Source organism: Nanorana parkeri, unplaced genomic scaffold, assembly GCF_000935625.1.
Source record: "Nanorana parkeri isolate BGI_ZX_2015 unplaced genomic scaffold, ASM93562v1 scaffold16, whole genome shotgun sequence".
In the NCBI taxonomy this organism is placed as follows: domain Eukaryota; kingdom Metazoa; phylum Chordata; class Amphibia; order Anura; family Dicroglossidae; genus Nanorana; species Nanorana parkeri.
In genome coordinates, this window is record NW_017306284.1 from 3,316,148 (window position 1) to 3,335,665 (window position 19,518).

General features: G+C 41.2%; 1 protein-coding gene across 1 annotated transcript in view; it reads left to right on the top strand.

The window, feature by feature from the left end:
• Positions 1 to 19,518, top strand: part of RIMS2 (regulating synaptic membrane exocytosis 2) — a 532,133-nt gene that overhangs the window by 134,461 nt on the left and 378,154 nt on the right. Inside the window, exon 5 of the mRNA XM_018559015.1 lies at positions 10,375 to 10,685. Coding sequence (XP_018414517.1) covers positions 10,375 to 10,685 — 311 coding nt within the window. The remainder of the gene's footprint in view (positions 1 to 10,374; positions 10,686 to 19,518) is intronic.

A 19,518-nucleotide genomic window follows, 5' to 3' on the forward strand; every position in this document is an offset into this window, starting at 1 on the left:
AATGAGTGTGTGTGAGGACCTGTGGCTTGGGATGTTAATAAGCAGAAAAGGCCACGGTAGTTGGATTTTGGTAAGAATACATCTATGGTGGGGGAAGGTGGCATCATTTAGCTCAGGGCAAAGGAAAAAAAAGGACTTGTTTTAAGGTGCATTTATCCTTTGAAGGCATGATAGCTAAGGGAACAACTCTGTGGAGCCCCCTTCCTTTAGTGTGCTAAGCATGTGCCTTATTTGATTAATGGTTAATCCAGCTCTGCTTATTGGGTCCTCTTTAGTCCTCGAGGCCATGGCTCTGCATTCACAGTCTGTTCTCTGTCTTATGGGTTGAGTGACACTGGTCATATTTTAACCTGGAAGACGAAAGTCATCTTGTGGATATGAAGAGATGCTGAGGGGTATAGCTCCAATTTGAATGTGGGAATGGCAACGTTTACCACTGTCTGTGCTTTAAATGTATTTTAAGATTCAACTAGTGTATGTAACTAAATGAGTGTCTTGGAACCCCCATTAGAGTAGCAAAGGAGTGGCAGCACTAGGAGCCAGTCAGGCTCAAATATGGTGAACGTGCTGACAGGAAGTGAGCTGATCCTTCACTTTCCTCTTACAGGCTAAGGGCAGGGAGGTGGCCTAGCTCTAGTTCTTAACTGCTGTAGAGAAAGTAATTTCACCAGCCTGGTTGTGCAGCAGAGCTGTGTTAATCTCAAGACTAGATGAGCTTAAATACAGATCCTCTGTCAGGTAAATCATCTCCTAGATATGCATTTCAGCTGCATATTTATCTGTTTTCCTGGAGTACTGCTTTAAACTCAATGAACTGCAAATGAGACGGCCGGCAACACTCAAAAATCTAACACTCGCAAACCTGCTCATCATGTTATCGAAACCCCAAAGCTGTGTGGTCGCTGCCAAAACCTTCCAACCAACTCGCCCATCACAGCTGCAAGTTATGTCAGCTGCTGGAAAGGCCGATCCAGATACCTGACTATGCTCGGACATCATAATGTAGAGCGAGACTTCGGTTTTCCAGCTAACTGAACAGTGATTGAGATGATCTGGCTCTGAAAGCTTTCCCAGTGCTAATTATTTAATAATCTAATTACTTCCTATTCAGATGCCAATTATTTTGGCAAGAGGTAGTCACTCTCTGCGGAATCCTAGCAAACAATGAAACTTTGCTGGCTATAATTAGAGTCTATGTGAAAGGCAGGTTTTTCTGAAAAGGCCGAACTGCAAAACGTCCTGCAGATTACACGGGTGTCTAATTTATGGAATCTGCTGCAGATGGAGCTTTCTTGTGCTTTTAAAAGTATTGCTAGCGTAGCATGGTGTTTATCAAAACGAGATTAGTTCTAGTCATCTTCTACAAGTCCTGTGGATTTAACCGTGGCTGCAATTTATCTTTTTTTTCAACTCCGCTTAAAGGAAAATTCTACTAGGCACTGTTTGCATTTATTCTGCACATAAAATATAATACAATTTTCAATTTCTTATGATCAGCCATTTTCAAAACAAAACGTATTGTTTTATGAGGTGTTCGTGTTTTAACAGTGAGGTACATGTGGAAGAATTAATGAGAAGCTGTCATTTGACCGGCTAAATATGGAATCTGCCTTTGCCGCATGGGAAGTCGAAATTCCTGATTTGCAGAAATGTCTAGGTTAAAGCATATCTAAACCCCAAAACCAAAACAAAATAATATATTACAGCTTACTAGTCCTTAAATGGGCTGGCTATATTAGTTTCCTTTTTGTAGGATTTTTTCCCATGTTATTTTCACCTGGGGATCTGGCCAATAACACACGTTCTGTCTTAGGGTATCTTCACTCAATGAAGGAGCGATGGAGTCACCCTTGGACAGCAGCATTGTCTCCCTGGGGACGGTGGTATTAGATGGACTTGCAGATTTAGATGGACTATGAAATTAGAACTGAACTCCATCTAACACCTTTTAAGCAGCTACAACATCATTTTTTTTCTTTCAGGGATAAGGCTTTACATAAATAAATAAAAGCTGACTATTGTATTGTAAGCACCCTGTATTGTAAGCACCCTGTCAGTGTTAAATGGTTTGTCTCCAGGGCCGGATTTACTCTCCCTGCCACCCCAAGGCCAGGTTCTGCGATGCACAATTGGAGGTGACAGGTTCTCTTTATTGACCCTGTCACCTCCAATGCAGGAGTTCTAGCACAGCACTGTGCTGGAACTCCTGTGACAGGTAAGAGAGGAAGAGCACAGCTACTTTTAACCCTGCCGCTCTGCTCACTGCAGTGAGAGACTCGGCGGCGGAGGACGGAACCAGAGGAGAGGGGTAAGTGCAGGGGGGAGGAAAGGAGGCTGCACACTGTTTACATGTGATCTCGGAGACATCGCCGAGTTCACATGTAAACGAAAATTTGGCTGCCTCACTCTACATTTAGTCCTGCTTGTGCAAAGCAGGACTAAATGTAGAGAGGGCAACTTCCCCACAAGGACACCGCTGCTGCCCCTCTGTGCCCTGCCGCCCCGAGGCTGGGCCTCGGTGTCCTTGTGGGGAATCCGGGCCTGTTTGTCTCAACCCTCTATCTGCCACTTTTGCTGGACAGCTTGGCCTGTTAAAAGAAGCTGAAAAATAACAGACTCAGGGCCCATTTACACCCCATGTGTTGGTGCTGTACTGGCTGTTTTTTCCAGCACAGCTGCAATGGAAGACAAGGCAATTTGCTTTGTTCCAGATGGGCTCAGTTCCCACTACTGTGTTGCACTGGTATGCGCTGAAATAAAGTACGGCGTGCAGTACTTTTTTTCAACGCTGCACAGTGCAACGCTGTACGACGCCATTGCACCGCACTGTGCTCATAGAACTTAATTGTATGTCACTTGTGACATTTCAATAAAGTTCTAACTAGGCAGCATACAAATTTGTTTCAGATGAAATGAATGAAACATCAAAAAAATTCATGTTTCGTTTGACGAAACCAATAATTATGCTGTTTCGGATTTGGAGGCAATGAACCCCCGAATCCGAAATCGCACATTTAAACAGCAGAACGCGCGGCGGTCATACATGGTGTATCAAAGATGGAACTGCCCATACGCATGTAGTGCTCACCCCCGAAGGAGCCGCTGGAATACCCGGGTCAGCCATAGCCTGTCTAGGAGATTTTGGTAACCAACTGCCCCACTAGCATTAAGCGCCCCCTTCTAGTGGCCATCATACTTCTGGCCTGGATTTCAACATATCCACACTGGGAAAGAGGGTATAGGGCTTAGGACATCCATGAGGAAAATAGGCAGAATAGAACTCCAGACTTACTAGTCCCTTTAGGAAATTTAGTGTAGATTCATTAGAAGCACAGTTACATAGGGATTTACACAGATCTTCAGTAGGAGAGACACCAGACCTCCTCCTGAGGTCCTCTATATTCCAGGCACCTCCAGCAGCCATCAGCTTCCCTGGTTCTCCTCCTCCAACAATAGCAGAGGCCTCCTCTAGGTTTGAGGCCTTAGAGAGCCTTTTCCACACTCAGGTATTCTTACCCACAGGCCTAGACCGGTGGCAGGCTGGACAGCACCCCAACCTGGACTAATCCATGGCTGGTTCCAGACTGAGCACATGGCAATTCCTCTGAGTATATATTCCCTGTCCCAGCATGCAATACCTATTGACTATCAGAGCCCTAATGATTGGCTAGTGGACTGCACACAGACTCACAGTGTTGCCTATTGGTGGTCCCACACTATAGCAAAGTCACACTCCACTCAGGCAGGTACAATCAATGCCAGAACACCTGGAATTAACCAGATAAATGCCAACTATAATTCACTAACAGGGTTATTCACAAAAGGGTGAAGGGTTAGAAGAAGGCAGGAGAAGTGAACAATGTAGGCCAGAATAGCTGATTTGGAAAAATTCTCCAATTCAGCTCACTTTCCATTTCAGCTACGTTGTCCTAGATTGTTCACTTCTCCTACCTTCTCCAAACTCTTCCCCCTTTTGTGAATAACCCTGTAAACTTCTAGAGGTCACCTTACAATAGGTGAAGGGGGCTACACATGCATATAACGTCACCCGCTGCGCGTTCTGTAAACGAATGAATACATACCTGAATATAGTTTTGTGTATATTCGGGCATATAATAATGCGTTATTTTGGATCCGGATGAACCATTGAATCAACGGAATTTAATTGATTTGCAAGTTCGTCCGAATCCAAACGCATATGTCTAGTTCTAACGAAAAAGAAGGTAAAAAGTGCGATGTGGCATAACTGAGCAATGCGATCAAGCACTGTGCTTGGTGTGGCTGCCGGTGTGATTGTAGAAGATATGTTGTCCGCACACCATTCTGCTTCGGAATATCATCATTATTCGTATTCCGTTAGCATGACATGTGAATGCAACATTTCGGAGCCTCACAGGACCCCTTCGTCAGGCATTCCCTCCATTTCTTCTTCCTTTCTTGCTCTCCTTTGCACTATTACCTATCCATAGTTTCTGATTCATTTTTATTTGTACTGTTCTATTTTCTATTTCTTTGTTATAAGTGACTCAATTCTTTCTTTAAAGTCATTGTCAGTCTATGCTAATCTATTGAAATCCTGTAAAGAATGTACTGAAAGAACAAGACTGATTATTGCTTGCCACAGACTCCGCATCCTTCATCTTACTTTCGTTGTTTGGCAGCTGTCATTGAATTCCAACTGAACGGAGCGTTTTGGTTTTCATCTGAGTCTTGCAGGAAAAGATGTGCTTCATTGTAAAATTTGCAAAGTGCTTTCTAAACTAATTTGCTGCTCTGAAGGCTGCGTAGGAAGCACAGACAAATTGATGTCAGTGCTTGTGTAGGAGGTTAACTTGGTGATGTAAGCAACATGTAAAAAAATTACATTTGGAGATTTTCTGCCCCATAATCAGTGGCTTTGCTACACTCGGCAGTTCTTTGCAGAGATAGTTTATGCCCCGGAGTGTGCATAGAAGGTCCATCGGTAAATCGGGTTATAGGAGTCTGCAGGAGTAAAAATAATACATAATGTGCAAACTACACAAATATCTACAGCTTGCATATATAATAATTTTAGAGCCTATTGTGTCACAAGCCCACCAGAAGATCATCTGGTAAAATCAGTGACCTGGAGCCCAACACTGCTATTGCAGCTTTCATTCCTGTGTCCTGATAATACTGACTTCACAAAAGGGTGAAGAGTTTGGAGAAGGCAGGAGAAGTGAACAATCTAGGACAACATAGCTGATTTGGAATAATTCTCCAATTCAGCTCACTTTCCGGTGGCCTAGATTGTTTTTTTTTTCCTGCCTTCTCCAAACCCTTCTATCTTTTGTGAATAACTCCCATAGACATTAGTATCAATTTAGGCAGATAGTTCTGAATTGTATAAGGAAACCAAAGATCCAGGAAAAATGTCAGAAGAGTGCACAAAAAACGAATTTGTACTACCAGGGACATCTGTCCTACCAACAAGTGGTTGGTGGTAGCAACAGATCCCAGAATTCCAGCATTGCAAGTCAACAGTACTAACCACAAAGCCACTATGCTGATGATGGTTAGTAGATCAGTTTCCATGACCATACAAACCTTGGTAAGAACAAAAAGGAAAGGTGCAATGTTTTACAAATTAAACACCAAGAACAGACTTTTTAAAGCTATATTAGGGTTTGGGACTATTTTCTTTTTTAACAAATTGTTTATTAGGGAGGGGGAGAGATGGGAATTAGCCATTGATTTGACTTTTCATTTGTTTTTTGTACGCTTGAGCTTTTGGACTCTATACCTAGACTTTTTTTCCACGAAAGGTAAGGAGACATGTGAATAGGGGCTCAAGAGTGTCACCTGCTGACTTCTGCCTCTGAAAATACAAAACATTCATATAAAATGTGTCAAATTGGCCTCATTAAAATGTTTATTTTTTTCTTTGCATTTTTACAAAGTAAAATAACTACAAACTATTATACGTTACCTTTCATGAATCATGGCAGAAATGGAAGAAAACAAAGCCTCTGAAGTAAATCTGCACACACAGGGACATGGTTTCATATAAAATTCACATTTGTTCTACTAGGGATTTCTGACCCAACAAGTGGTCATTGGTGGGAGCTGAGCCCAGGATTCCATTATTGCCAGGCAGCAGTATTAGCCACTATGCTGCTAATGTCCAGTAGATCAAGAACACTGAAACCTTGGTGGGAAACCAGCCTGAGTTTGATTCAGAAACCAAAGATGGAATACCAACTGACAATAAGCAGTTTTAATAGACAGAAGAGGGAAATCTGCAAACTCTACTACTGTAAAAAGTGTTGTATTTATAGTATATGTATTAATATACTGTACATATAGTGTTAAATATACTATAGTACTTTATATATTTTTTTTTATATATTGTAATATATATTGGTTTTTATTTTATATATAGTACTATTTATCTATTTATACTGTATTTATTCACACCAAAACAATCATCAAAGTGGATTTTAAAAGCTAAAATCTAGGCAAATATTTGGGTACAATAACAGATACAAATGAATGCAGCATATTAATCATTAATACATCATTACATATATTATTTTTTCTTAATTTATCAGTGTTAGCACCTTAATTTAATGTGGCATTTTCCTACTGCAGTCCCTGTACGGCAGCAGCGCTCATAGTAGGAAAGTGAGAAGCAGCACAAGGAGACAATCAGTTTCTGTGCTGACAAAGAGCATGCTGATACGAGGAGAAATCAGGGCGATGGAGAGATGAACCCAACACTTTGCTGCGTCTCCTTTGCTGTCTAGTCACCGGCTAGGGCAGGTCGATGACAGCCTTGGCTCAGAGGGAGGAGGTTGAGTGATGCTGACCATCCTTCAGCCCAGAAGCTGAGGACATTGTGTGGCAAGAAAGAAGTGCTGCATGATAAATTACTGGCATGGCAGGTTTGTATTGCAGCAAGAGCTGTTCTTTGATTGTATCTCTCAATGAGCTTTTTATTTTTACTTTGGTGCTCCTTAAAAATAAATACCCAGAAAGCAGCCTATGTATAAATAGGCATACTACTGCTGCAGGGGGTTATATCAATATGTTTAAAAAAAACTCTCAGCTGAAATAATTGCCTTACATTTGGTTAATTTAAAATAGTGAGAAGTATGGTTTCTAACATTGATAGCGCACAACAATTCTGTCAGAGCTAGTAGTAGTTATTACTTTGCTTCTGTATAATTATTATTATTGTAATAAAAAAATGTAAACCCTTACTACGCCGCCTGATGAATCATAAAGCAATTGTGTTCCACCTGTGGCGGTAGTTGAAGAAACATTTTTTAATTCCAAATTACAGACTATTTTTACTTTTGATAGCTATAATTATAAATGCGGCTTTTATTTGCACATTAAAAAACTATTTTAAGAGACTAAATATTTAAAAATCCCATTGGCTTGTAACTCTGAATAATTCAGCATTATTTGTAATTGGCTATTACAAATAAGGTATTTTATTACTCTATTTAAAGAAGCATTAAAATACAAAAAGATAAATTATTTATTATTATTAAAATAGAATGCATTTAAATGTTCTGGTAAAGAAACACTTGTCTGAACTGGTAATCCGCAGCAATAAATCCATTTGACATAACAAGCTTGTGGTCACAATAAAAGTCAATAGAGGAAAAGGGTGATTGTGAACTCTAAGTTGAGGTATCCATACGTGGACTAAGGGTATGCACAGCTTATATTTCACTGTACAGCTGCAGACAAGTTACCACGTGGTGTGTTTGCCAAATGGTGACCACACAGTGCAATGTTTTTGAACTGCGTCCTTGTTAGCTTGCAGCGAGCATCACCTGAGTGCTGCAATTTTATGGTGTTTTGTGGTTTTTTTTTTACTGTGGACCTGTTGTTCAATTAAAGCTTTACATTCATTGGTCCCCTGCAAAGAAGACATTGACTGCTCTCCTCAATTGCTGCCTGGCCCGCCAAAGTCTACTGTAGTGAAACCACCGGCTGAAGGTCCAACAGAATCTGGCAAGTTTTAGGAGTGTTGGACCCTTGGTCCCCCTCACTGCCCTCAGTGAACCTAGATCATTACTGTTTTATGTCAATAGGTAAGAGTTGGTGAGAGGGACCCCGGAAATCAACATGCCCAGACGTTTCAGATTCTGCTTGGTCTCTAGTCAGTGGTTTATCTTCACTACAGAAGAGTTTGGTGGCATGGGCAGAAGGAGAGGTGAATATTTAATATCTTCATTGCAGGGGCCATTGAATGTATAGTTTGATTTTAGTTCCTAGAGACCCCTGTACTGTAAACCACCAGTCCCCACACAATGCAGAAGATGCAGATTGGACATGACAAGGGTATTGTATACGTCTCTGGCTAAACATAACAAACCCTCTAACTTCATCCCTCTTTCTCAATTAATTTGACACGACACCAGTATTGGATTTTTAGTGGCCACAGCAGCCATTTTTATTAAGTACAAAACCATATAACAAAAACCTTAACAAAATCAACTGACAATGGGAATTAAGGTCCTTGAAGGTCATTCCACAACAAACCAACCATTATCTGCCTACACGGCCCCCAGCCGCACGACACCGCCTCGGGGACTTTGCAGTATAACAGCAGATACCAGGGTCACTAATGAACAGACCCGTTAACACAGGGATGCCATACCTGAGACGGCTCCCCACTCAATGAAACGTCAACTGGACATGTTGCTCCTCAAGGACCCTAATACCCTGCCCGGCCGCAGTGACAATCGTAAAACTAAAATAAAACAAAAAGCAGTCATAGAAAGTAAGAGGACAACACAATAAAATTGACAACAGAATAAGAGGGTGGGAGGGTGGGACGCTGCTTCCATGCTGCTGACTCCGTCTGTATCTGGAACTTTCTTTCCTCAAGGATACACCTATCACTCCTCCTCTTATCTCCCTGACCAATCGGGTAAGCTTTTCCCACTTTTAACCTCCCCTTATCTATATGAACATATTAACCCTTGTATCCCTCCCTTTTGCCTCTACAAACCCAGTCATGCAGGCCTTACACATACGCCTCCGTCTGTTGTTCCAGGCCTGTCTGGTGAAAGGGCAAATGTCATTATTCAGGTGATCTTTCCTCACCTCAGCTGACTCAAGCTAAAAAGTCCAATAAAGGAGTAAAGTAAATGTAGCTAAATGTGGGGAAAATGTATGAGTTACAATTCATGAGAAAGCCTGCACAGTTGGAATAACTTAACACTGAGTGTTCAGATTGCTGTAAAAAGCCAGTTTTGACTGGTACTCTCTAAGGTAGCCATTTTGGGAACATGACTGTGGTGGCAACATTAACTAATGCCTTCTGGGCTCATTTTCACCCCAGGTCGGTTATTGGGCATCTCAGACCCTAGCAATTCCCACTGCACACAGGGTCCATGCCTCCACTCATTCTCTTACTGTATGTTGGTGGAAATGTGTGTGTTTGGGAAGTCCTAGCAGCCAGTAGTGATGTAGCATGGCGATTTACTGGATCTAACCCTCCACATCAACTTAACCCACCTCCCACTTAGCAGTCACCAGATATTAAGTCAGGGGTGAATGAATAAGTATGGAATTCAGGAGCCAGTCTGTCTAATCCAGGAGCCAGCAGGATTTTTTTTAGCAGCAAGTTTTATTGACAACAACTAGAGGAAAGCTCAGAAATTAGGCTCCAGCTGTAATTTTTAAGGAGCATTGGCTACCTGGCTCCTTTGATTTATTCAGCCCTCTATTATCCATAGACTTGGCTTTTCAAGTCTAATGTAAAGGGAAGCTGTGTGATCCTAAACCTAATGTAACGTAAAGCTCAGACATCCTTAGCTCACAGCGCTACTTGAGGTTGCTGCACCAGCACCACCCTCAAATCTTCAAATCAGTTTCTGTATTGCTGTGAAGCCCCTTGGACTTCAGGCCCAGGTTGTACACTTGATACCTGTCCTAGCATGTGTCCTAGTCTGAAATCAACCAAACTCCTGCTATTTCGTACTCCAACACCTCTAGCATTGTACGATTAACTAGCAGGATGTGGGGCTAAGCACAAACCTCTGTTATAACTGTACACAAAAAACCTTCATGGAAAGTCACAATTACAATTTAAAAAAAAATGACAATTTAATCCCTTAGTACGTACCGTTACAAATATCAATATTGGCACAAGAGTAACACAGCTTGACTAACATCTGCATTGCAAGCAAAACTATCCAGTCTGTGTAACTGCAGTTATCATTTTATCAAATTTATTTCTAGTGCTTCCAGGATTTTCCTTTGTTACCAATGATAAAAATTAAACATTTGCGGTTTTATTAAGGTGGCACTGACAAAGCTTCAGTGAAGAGTGTTGTGTGGCTTTTGTTTTTGTCCTTCCCAGAATAACATACTTTTTTCTTCACACAGGTGATGTGGGTATGTAATTTGTGCCGAAAACAACAAGAAATCCTCACAAAATCCGGAGCCTGGTTTTACAATACTGGGTCAAATACAGCACAGAAGCCCGGTGAAGAGGCCCTGGAAGGGCTCCAGAACGAAGAAGCACCTCAGGAGAAGAAGGCTAAGCTGCAAGAGCAGTCCCAGTACCAGGGACCCTCAGGGGACTTAATCACATCAGCCTCAGACAAAAGCCGGCCGCAAGGGATCGTTAGGCAAGACTCCATTAAAAATGGCTCTGGAATAAAGCATTCAGTTCCCAGCGATCTACCATCTGACAGGTAACACTGCCCAACTATTGTGTTGGTCCCAACCTTTGTGTTGGGACCATTATTGCAGAATGCTACCTAATTTCTTTTACCAAATCTGCAAACACCATTTTCCCCATGAGCTACTAATGTTGTTCCAACTGATTGACAGTTACTAGGTAATGCAGGAAGAGGCCACTATTAAACTATATCTAAAGCCAAGATGTTTTTTGTAGGAAATGGTTTAAACCACTGTCATGTTTTGCTCTGCTATCTTTGGGGAGATTTCCCTTCATTTCCTGACTCTGTGTCACAATAGAAAGTAAGAGGGCACCGAGAGCAATACAACATTCTGTCGAAAACAAGACTGGCTTTAGATACACTTTAATATGGTAGTTCAAATTTTAAGGATAGAACATTTAGAATAAGATATTGATAACGGCATCCAAACACGGCAAGTAAGGCATTGCATGCAAAAATACACGACAGACGCAGAAAATTGTGCGGTAAAAACACATGCAAATCTCACTCCTCAAACAGCCGCATGAGCTGCTTTGCCACATTTTTTGTGCGTAAGACACCCCATTGGAACGAATGGGCTGTCCTATGCGGATGCACGAGAAACTGCAGAAATGCTGGCCGCGTGTTAATGAGGCCTTAGGTTGTAAGAGGTGTGCCTTTTTCAAGCTGAATAATAATGCTGCAACAATATAAATATAGTATGTTAATATACTGTAAACTGATACCGCTCAAGGGAATTCATCAGGTACACAACTTCCTATAAGTATTAAACATTTTAGGGTCCATTCACACAAAAAATGTACCTTAAAATGGAAGTCAACGGAGGTCCATATACTTGCAACTTCATACTCGGTTAAGATCTGTTGCTTTTTTTTATTTTTGTTTTGTTTTTTGCCAATCTTTATTTTAAATAACATGTCCTGAGTGCAGCACAGGATTTACCATTAGGCAGGGTAGGCACGTGCCTAGATGTGCCCCTCTATGGTATATATTCTGTCAACACAACACTGGCAATAGCAAGGAGGGTGCATTCTGCACAAAATGTACCCTCCTGCTCTGAGACCAGCGGCACCTACAGGAACCGCTGGCTTCCGCAAACACAGGGGAAGGACCCTGATGCTGCTTAAGGCTGCCCTGTAAAATGCCTGTCTGATGCAGACAGGCGCTTAGGGCAACTTTACGCGGGTCCTTCTCTGCATATGTGAAAGCTAGTGGGTCCCAGAGCAGGTAAGGGTGCCGGCTCAGGCTAAACAGCTCTCCATTCATGCCTACAGGTCCAAAAAAGGAAATCCAGCTCTGTCCAAGTAAATAAACTTCACTACAAACTTGTATTTTTTTAAACTTGTGTTGCATTGCATTTTTACATGTTGTGTGCATGCATAGAGCACGCTCTACTTTTTTTTCAGCACACTGCAATGCAACACAACGCAGCGACGTGAAGTGGCACCCTTCATGGGTTCCCTTCCGTTGACATCCATTGAAAAACAAACGGATCTGGTGTGAATGGGGCCTTAAAGCGAACAGGAAATATGACACAGAGTAGTGTAGAAACCCACCATTAAATGTGAATAAATTTTTTTTGTGGTGCTTTTAGAGTTCATGCTAGCTGTGACATATGGCATTGTTTAACTAACACAATATTTGTGTGTTTTCCGTGAATGATGCTTTACACTTTCTACACCCACATTGCAAATTGTGCACTGATCATAATTGAAAGGTATTGTATGAAAAATATGCCAAGATTACCCAAGAAACAGAAATTTTGATTATACAATCCCTCTAGAAGCAACATAAGGCACAACTGTACATTTAGAATGCTGCAGGGAATTACACAGAGAATCTGCATCCTATATAACTGCTGAGGTTCCCCGTGATTAGACCATTAAGTTCAGCTATTTGGTTGACATTTGAAAAAACCGATAGATGCTCAACACCTAATTAATGTGCCATGAGTCTGCATCAGAGAACTAGTGTGTAAGAAAAAATGTCAATCTATAGGTTGCTGGGTCACCTATTTTTATCATTACAGTAGAAAACGGAGTGTAGGGATTCAATATAATCACAGTATGGGATCGGGTAAGGGGGGTGTCTGAGTATTTATTGTAAGCCGCAGTAACGGTGTTTTTCTTTTATTTAAAGTGTATCTTGCATGAAACATAAACTCCTAAATATCAAGATAATCTACATTGTGCATTCACCTGAATGAAATGTGTAAACTGTAAAGCATTCAAAACTAGGCTAGTTCGCTGCATAATGTTGATTTCGACTTTCAGACCACGGCAAACTGACAATACAGCCCTTTAGCATGTCTGATATTTAGTTATATTAAAGCGACACTGTGATGCAAAATTATTATTACATATTCCTGTTTCCTGTAAAAGAAGACGGCATCTTTCCTGGTGCCTCTGCTACCGAACACTGTTACATTCATTGCTTCTCATGTTTCATAGTCTGCTGAAAAATCGACACTTCCAGAAGTATGATCTCGGGGTTCCCCTTCAGCTCTCATTGGTTTCTCTCTTGGACCACACTTCATTGCAGGAGAGGGTGGTGTCAGGGAACCCAGGGGATTGATACTCCCAGAAGTGCCAGAATCTCAGGGGACTTTGGGGGGCAAGAATTGGTGAACGTTGTTCGGTGATGCTAGCATTGGGAAAGGTGACTATTGACTGCTTTTTTTTTATATGTAGCAGCGGGGTACAAGTACATTTGGCATAAGCATTTATATATTTTGCACCTCCTAAGCTAACTGGTTTTTGCTGCCCCCCTCCTCCCCATTGTCCGGCAAGTCTTAAGCTGGTCATACTCGATCAAAATGCAGCCGTTTCCAAAATTCAGTGCTGGCTTTTCCAATAACACCTGGCTTAACAAAATCGGATTTTTCAATAGACTTTTGTCGATGGAGCTGGATGGAAAACTAGTGGCCGAACATCGACTGCAGTTACTGTTCAGGTATTCTGACAGCCGTGGGCGCTGGCAGAGGAGATTCCTCCATTCACACACTTTATCATAGATGGGGGAATCGAGTCATTTTTCTTGTTCAACAAGAAAAAAAAACATATGGTATACGGAATACATAAAAATGGTTCTGAGCCACCAGGGAAACCAGGACACCACACCCCTAATATAGTATAAGCAAAAAAAGGAAGAAAAGTGGGGCTTTTCAGGTGTCATTCTAGGCATGGAACACATATATTGCACATTTGTCTGTTAAAAATTCATTTTATTGTACAAATAATATAAATAAATAAATATATTACACACCCATATCATCTTCCTAAACATAATGTAGTCTAAAATCACAAAAGGCTTATAACCTCCCTGGACCACACGGCCACATTCTAGGCATCGGAATTGCAATAATCATTCAAAAATATTACTTATATTCATTTTAGATTCATCATGTATTGTCATATTGTTACAAAGTCTTGTATCGATATACTGTGGGTCCAATCTTCTACGCGTTTCACTAAAAAGCTTCCTCAGGAAGATAGGAGGCTGCCTGTAATATTTAAATATCATAGGTGTAACTACACATACTGTAACTATCCTAAATAGTGACACAAAGTTATTTTTGTATCACGTAATGAACAGACAACCGACATTGAAAAAGTGTACAAAGCCTTGTTTAACCCTTTTGGTTCCTGTCAGCTAGGGGTAATTGGATCTAAACCCATTTGTCAGCGCTGCCATGGAGTATAACCAGGAAAAGAAAATTACGGTAAGTATGATTAAATTTTCAGTTATATATAAAGAAATGAAAAATTGGGACTATTCATAATTAGTTTGCGTGATCCATACATATGAACACTGCCTCACACAAATGGTAGTATCCCCCCATATATACCCCCATTGAAATAAAGATGGGAGAAAGGGGATAATTCTCACCCACTTGTCAGGCTTTATAACTGGTATATGGTATATACTGTATATGGTATATGGCCAGCTTGAGTAATTCAGTAACAAGGTCAAATGTCATAGCAAAACAAGGCACACCAAAGCGCTTGGCAGAGACGCTAAAAGGGACAGTTCACCCTCTCTATCAGTACACCTAAAACCAACAACTAAAAGGATGGAACAGACTGTTACCCTACTCTGTTACTCTGTTAGCAGCTTGTTTTTAGATGTGCTGACCAATAGTAAGTGAACTGTGCAAAATGTGCAAACCCTTCAGGGTCATTACCAATGAAGATCTACCTGGATTACTCAGGCAGGCAGGACGGCAGTCTGGAAACTTGTATTTTACATGGAAGTGTTTTCTCCACAATTAGCAACATGGTGTGTTTGTTCCTCCCATGCCAGCCATGACACCCTAGCCAACCTCCTATGTTGCCTTTCCAGAAATATAGCCCTTGGTTTGAACACCCTGATTCTTGGAGCTCACTGTATTATAAAAATGTATAACTATTCCAAAGGGGGGGTAACATCTAAATAAAATTTGGTAGGACCAAATATATACAATGCAACATTTATTAGATGTGTGCTAAACCTGCATCTGCCGTATATCTGGTTATATTATAGAGCATGGGGCAACAGATACCACTACAGGAACCTGAAGAGTAAGTAAATAAATCAGAGACCTAGGAGTTGTAGTTAAGCAATAAAAGATGTCACCGATTAATAAATGGAGTGAAGAATGATATCAATCTCCGCAGATTTTGCTGCATTAAACCATACCGTTGACTGAAACATGAAACAGAATGAATATTCATATTTGATTCGGCTCTGAGCTCACACAGTATCGGGGCATTATGATTATGGAGAGCTGCCTCATTAGAATACAATGCAGGTGACTTATAACAGACTGCAGCTTCAAAGCAAGAGAAACAGAAGAAAAGTTCATGATAAAACTTCTGCAGCGCATTGTTATACAAGCACAAGTCTTCACAAGTTCTCTCTAATTATGGAACTTCACATCGAGGGACGTTCGCAATATTTATGCTAAACATCTATTACTAAATAGAATGCTCCGGCTCCATTTTAATGGATTCTGCTGATGGTAACACTTTGTCTCCATAATGACATTTGCACATGGTAAATGCCTCATACACATGACAATAGTGAGATGTAGTGGAATGAAACGGCCGAATGGTACATTTTACCATATTAAATAATTGCCTAGTGCCTCTGCCAGTCCAAGCTTTCAGACAGCTGAGGGGAAAGGAGAAATACACAGAGTGCCTTTTCATTTTAACATGCCCTCGTCTTATGTGGGCAGTTTAGATGCAGATAGGGCTTAGTGGAGTTCTTCTTAAAGCTTTTCTACTTATTTAATAATAATACACCAGATAAATGTGAGTTTAGGTGCTTCATACAATGTATCCTTCAATAATGCTTTATCTCCTTTTGCTGGGAGCTGAACATTTGGGGAAATAGAAAATGCTTGAGAGGCATCAGGATTCCTATGCCCATTCCAACAATCAAAGGTAGGGAATTTTCAAATGAAGCTCACTGACTCGGTGAGGCAGCTTTCATCACAAACAGGCCTCCCTCAATGGGTGCCAGAGGATGAATACAAATCTTAAAAATAATATTCATTCAAGTACCATAACTATTAACACAAATGTATATTATTGTATATCACTCGGCTGTAGATTCTCAAATCATCTCTGAATTGGTGCTGACACTGTCCTTTCATCTGGAGGGTGGCTACTTTTGTTCCCCACGGGCCCATGTTCGTGTTGTAAAGTAGACACCGCTCCAAGCTCACTCCCGTGATGGACTACAATCTCACATTTTAGTTTGTATTGCAATCGTAGGCATGAGCTTGGAATGGTAGCTACATTACAACACACAAAGGGAACATAGATCATATAAACATACACAAATCTGTGCCAGACCACAAGGTAAATGAGTCCAAAAAGAATTTTAACAACCAGTGATACAAAACAGATATGAAATAAGATAACAAGAGAAAATAAAGAGTTGTGTCCGTACAAACATAAATATAGGACCAAACTGCATAAAAAAGTATTTCCTTTTGTTATAAAACAATTTTGTGCAATGATGTATATGAAAGAATACATTATGGGGATTTGTGGTCTCCTCCTTCTTTGCTCCCAGCTCCCTTTTTTATTTAAATTGACGAGTTTTAATTTTCTCTTATTATTTTATTTCATGTCTGTTTTATAGCCCTGATGAACACAGGGAGTGTTGCGACGCCGGAAACATGCTGATTGTTTTTTTGGTCAAATTGTAAATTATTAAAACTCTTCTTGAACTCTTTTACCTTATTGTTTAGTACCCATTTGTGTATTTTTACATTTGGATTTTGGGGAACTATGCAGCACAGTTTCCAGAAGGGAAGGTGATAATTCTATTGAGAACATTGGCAAAAAAATGTTTAAATTGACTTAAAGGGCAAATTCACTTAAAAAAACAACCCAGCTCATTCTACCTTGCCTGCTTACCTAATCTAAGATGAACTCCCCTCTACCATACCTCTCTCTACTTACTCTGGCCTTGAATTGGGTGTTAAAGTGTATCTAAACCTAGGAACAAAAATGTAATATATTGCAGCTCACCAGTCCTTTGATGGGGTGGCTGCATTTCTTTTCTTTTCTTTTATTTTTTCGGGCGTTTTTTCTTTATTTTCACTTGATGATCTGGCCAGTAACACATTTTCTGCCCTAGGACAGGGAGTATGTTAGAACACAGCACACCTGCCCCTCTCCTCAACTCCATAACATAGAAGGGAGGTGTTCAGAGGTTAAAGTGAACTGGGCAGGGGTGATAACACATCTTGAGGTAAGGCTGCAGCATGCACAGGAACTTGCAAGCTTGCTGGCATTCTGGCAGGAGCCCTCAAGTGGCCAATTTAAACATCTCCATAGGTTATGTAACAAAAAATATGTAAACTCAAGTCTTGTAGAATTATGAAAGTAATATAAGATGCAATTGTGAGGTGAACACGGCAATAATTACCTCAGTGATGGTAGACCAGACCTGGGCATTTTTTTGCAGCCCATGGGCCACATCCAGCTTTGGCTGTCCCTGCCCAGCTTGCAGTCTGGACATGGAGCATTTGCTGGCCTGTGCTTGGTTATGGCTGGCTGACAATGGATGCTTCGGCCTCCAAGGCCGGTGAATTCACTGCAAGTCATGGCCCAGTGCAGGCCCCCTCTACTTCAATCATTGGTTGCTAGGACCACTGGTGTCTTAGCAACCAATGATGTCAGGTATCCACCTCTTCTGCAGTCATTGGAGGTCCTAGCAACCAGTGATGTCAAAGGTGTTCCCCGCTACCACCATTACAGGAGGACAGAAGAGTATAGTCTTCCATCCTCTCCTGCAGCCTGCACCACCTCCTACTCCTGCCTCTGGCATACTAATAAAGTGGTAAAATAAGGTATGTGGGGACAATAATATAAAGTGACACTGTAAAGGGGAAAAACAATGTAAGGGGGCACTCTTATTGGGACAACTAAGAATTAGTTGTCCCCATCATGGTGCCTCCTTTTATTGGTTGTCCACCAATAGAGTGCCTCCTATGAAAATAAGGGGGCACTCTGTTGGAGATAATCAATTTAGGAGGACACTCTGATGTGGGCAACTAATTATTAGTTGTCCTCATTGGAGTGCCCCTTACCTTAGTTGCATCCATTAGAGTGCCCTCTTACATAAATTACAAAGGTGGGGGGCACTCTGCTGGGAACAACCAATGTAAGGGGCACACTGATGGGGATAAAAAAATATTAGTTGCATCCTTTGGAGTGCCCCCTATATTAGTTGCCCCCCATCAGATTTTTTTATCAATTACTTCTGTGCGTATGTGCCTACATACCTTCACAGTAATGTGTTGGCCATCCACAACAGTCCCAGTTTCTCATGTGGCTCTTGTGAAAATTAATTTCTAACCCCTGTGGCAGACTATTCTTTTCCTTTAATTTCTGCACCATCTTTGCTGTAAGATGTGCTGTTGTTCTGCTGTCCACAGTCCGTATAGCACATGTGTATCAGCAGAGAGAATAAATGTCATGCAGCCGCTGACTGCATCTAATAATTGTATGTCAGCTAATCCACACCTTGAAGAAAGGTCATTGTCATTAATTAATAACGCTGTCATATAAAAACAAAGGCTTTTCTTCCTATGCCTTCTCAGTATGGGGAGTATAAACCGCTGGGGTCTTTATGGACTGGAAATGATTGAATAAGCCAAGTTGTAAAGTTTTTATGAAAGTTGTATATTCATGGTAGAAGTAGCATCTGGCCCCAGCTAATCTCAGATTTTATGTTCGGGTGCTCATTTATGACCCAATAATAGGAAGTGATGTAGCCTATTTGTACATTGCTTGCCAGCTTCTTATGTCGGTTTCTATTGCTGTCTTTGGCCTTGTTGCAAAGTTCAGCTCTCACTTCCTATCCCTATAACTGTGTGATGTGTATATTTACTATAAGTGGCTATACCAGGGGTAGGCAACCTCCAGCTATTGTTGAAATACAAGTCCCATGAGGCATTTCAAGACTCTGACAGCCACAGGCATGGCTCCAGGAGGCAGAGATATGATGGAATTTGTAGTTTCACAGCTGGAGTACCATGGTTGCTCACCCCTTGACTGTACTGTGCTCCTGGAATTATGCTGTAGGTGTGTAATCACCACATTGCACCAGGAAATCACAAGGCATCACATGGGGTGTGCTGTGGTGTCATCCCTTTATCTAAGCTCTGACACCAGTTGACACTGGGGCTTATACAAGTGGGGATATTGCAGCAAGAAGGCGGCGAGGGAACATGAGTGGGTGAGTGCCCATTCACACCATCGTGTGCGTTTGTAAAAATAGCACCCCAATGCACCTCTAAAATGCATTTGTGCTTCAATGTAGGTGTTGTGTGCATTGTGCCGTG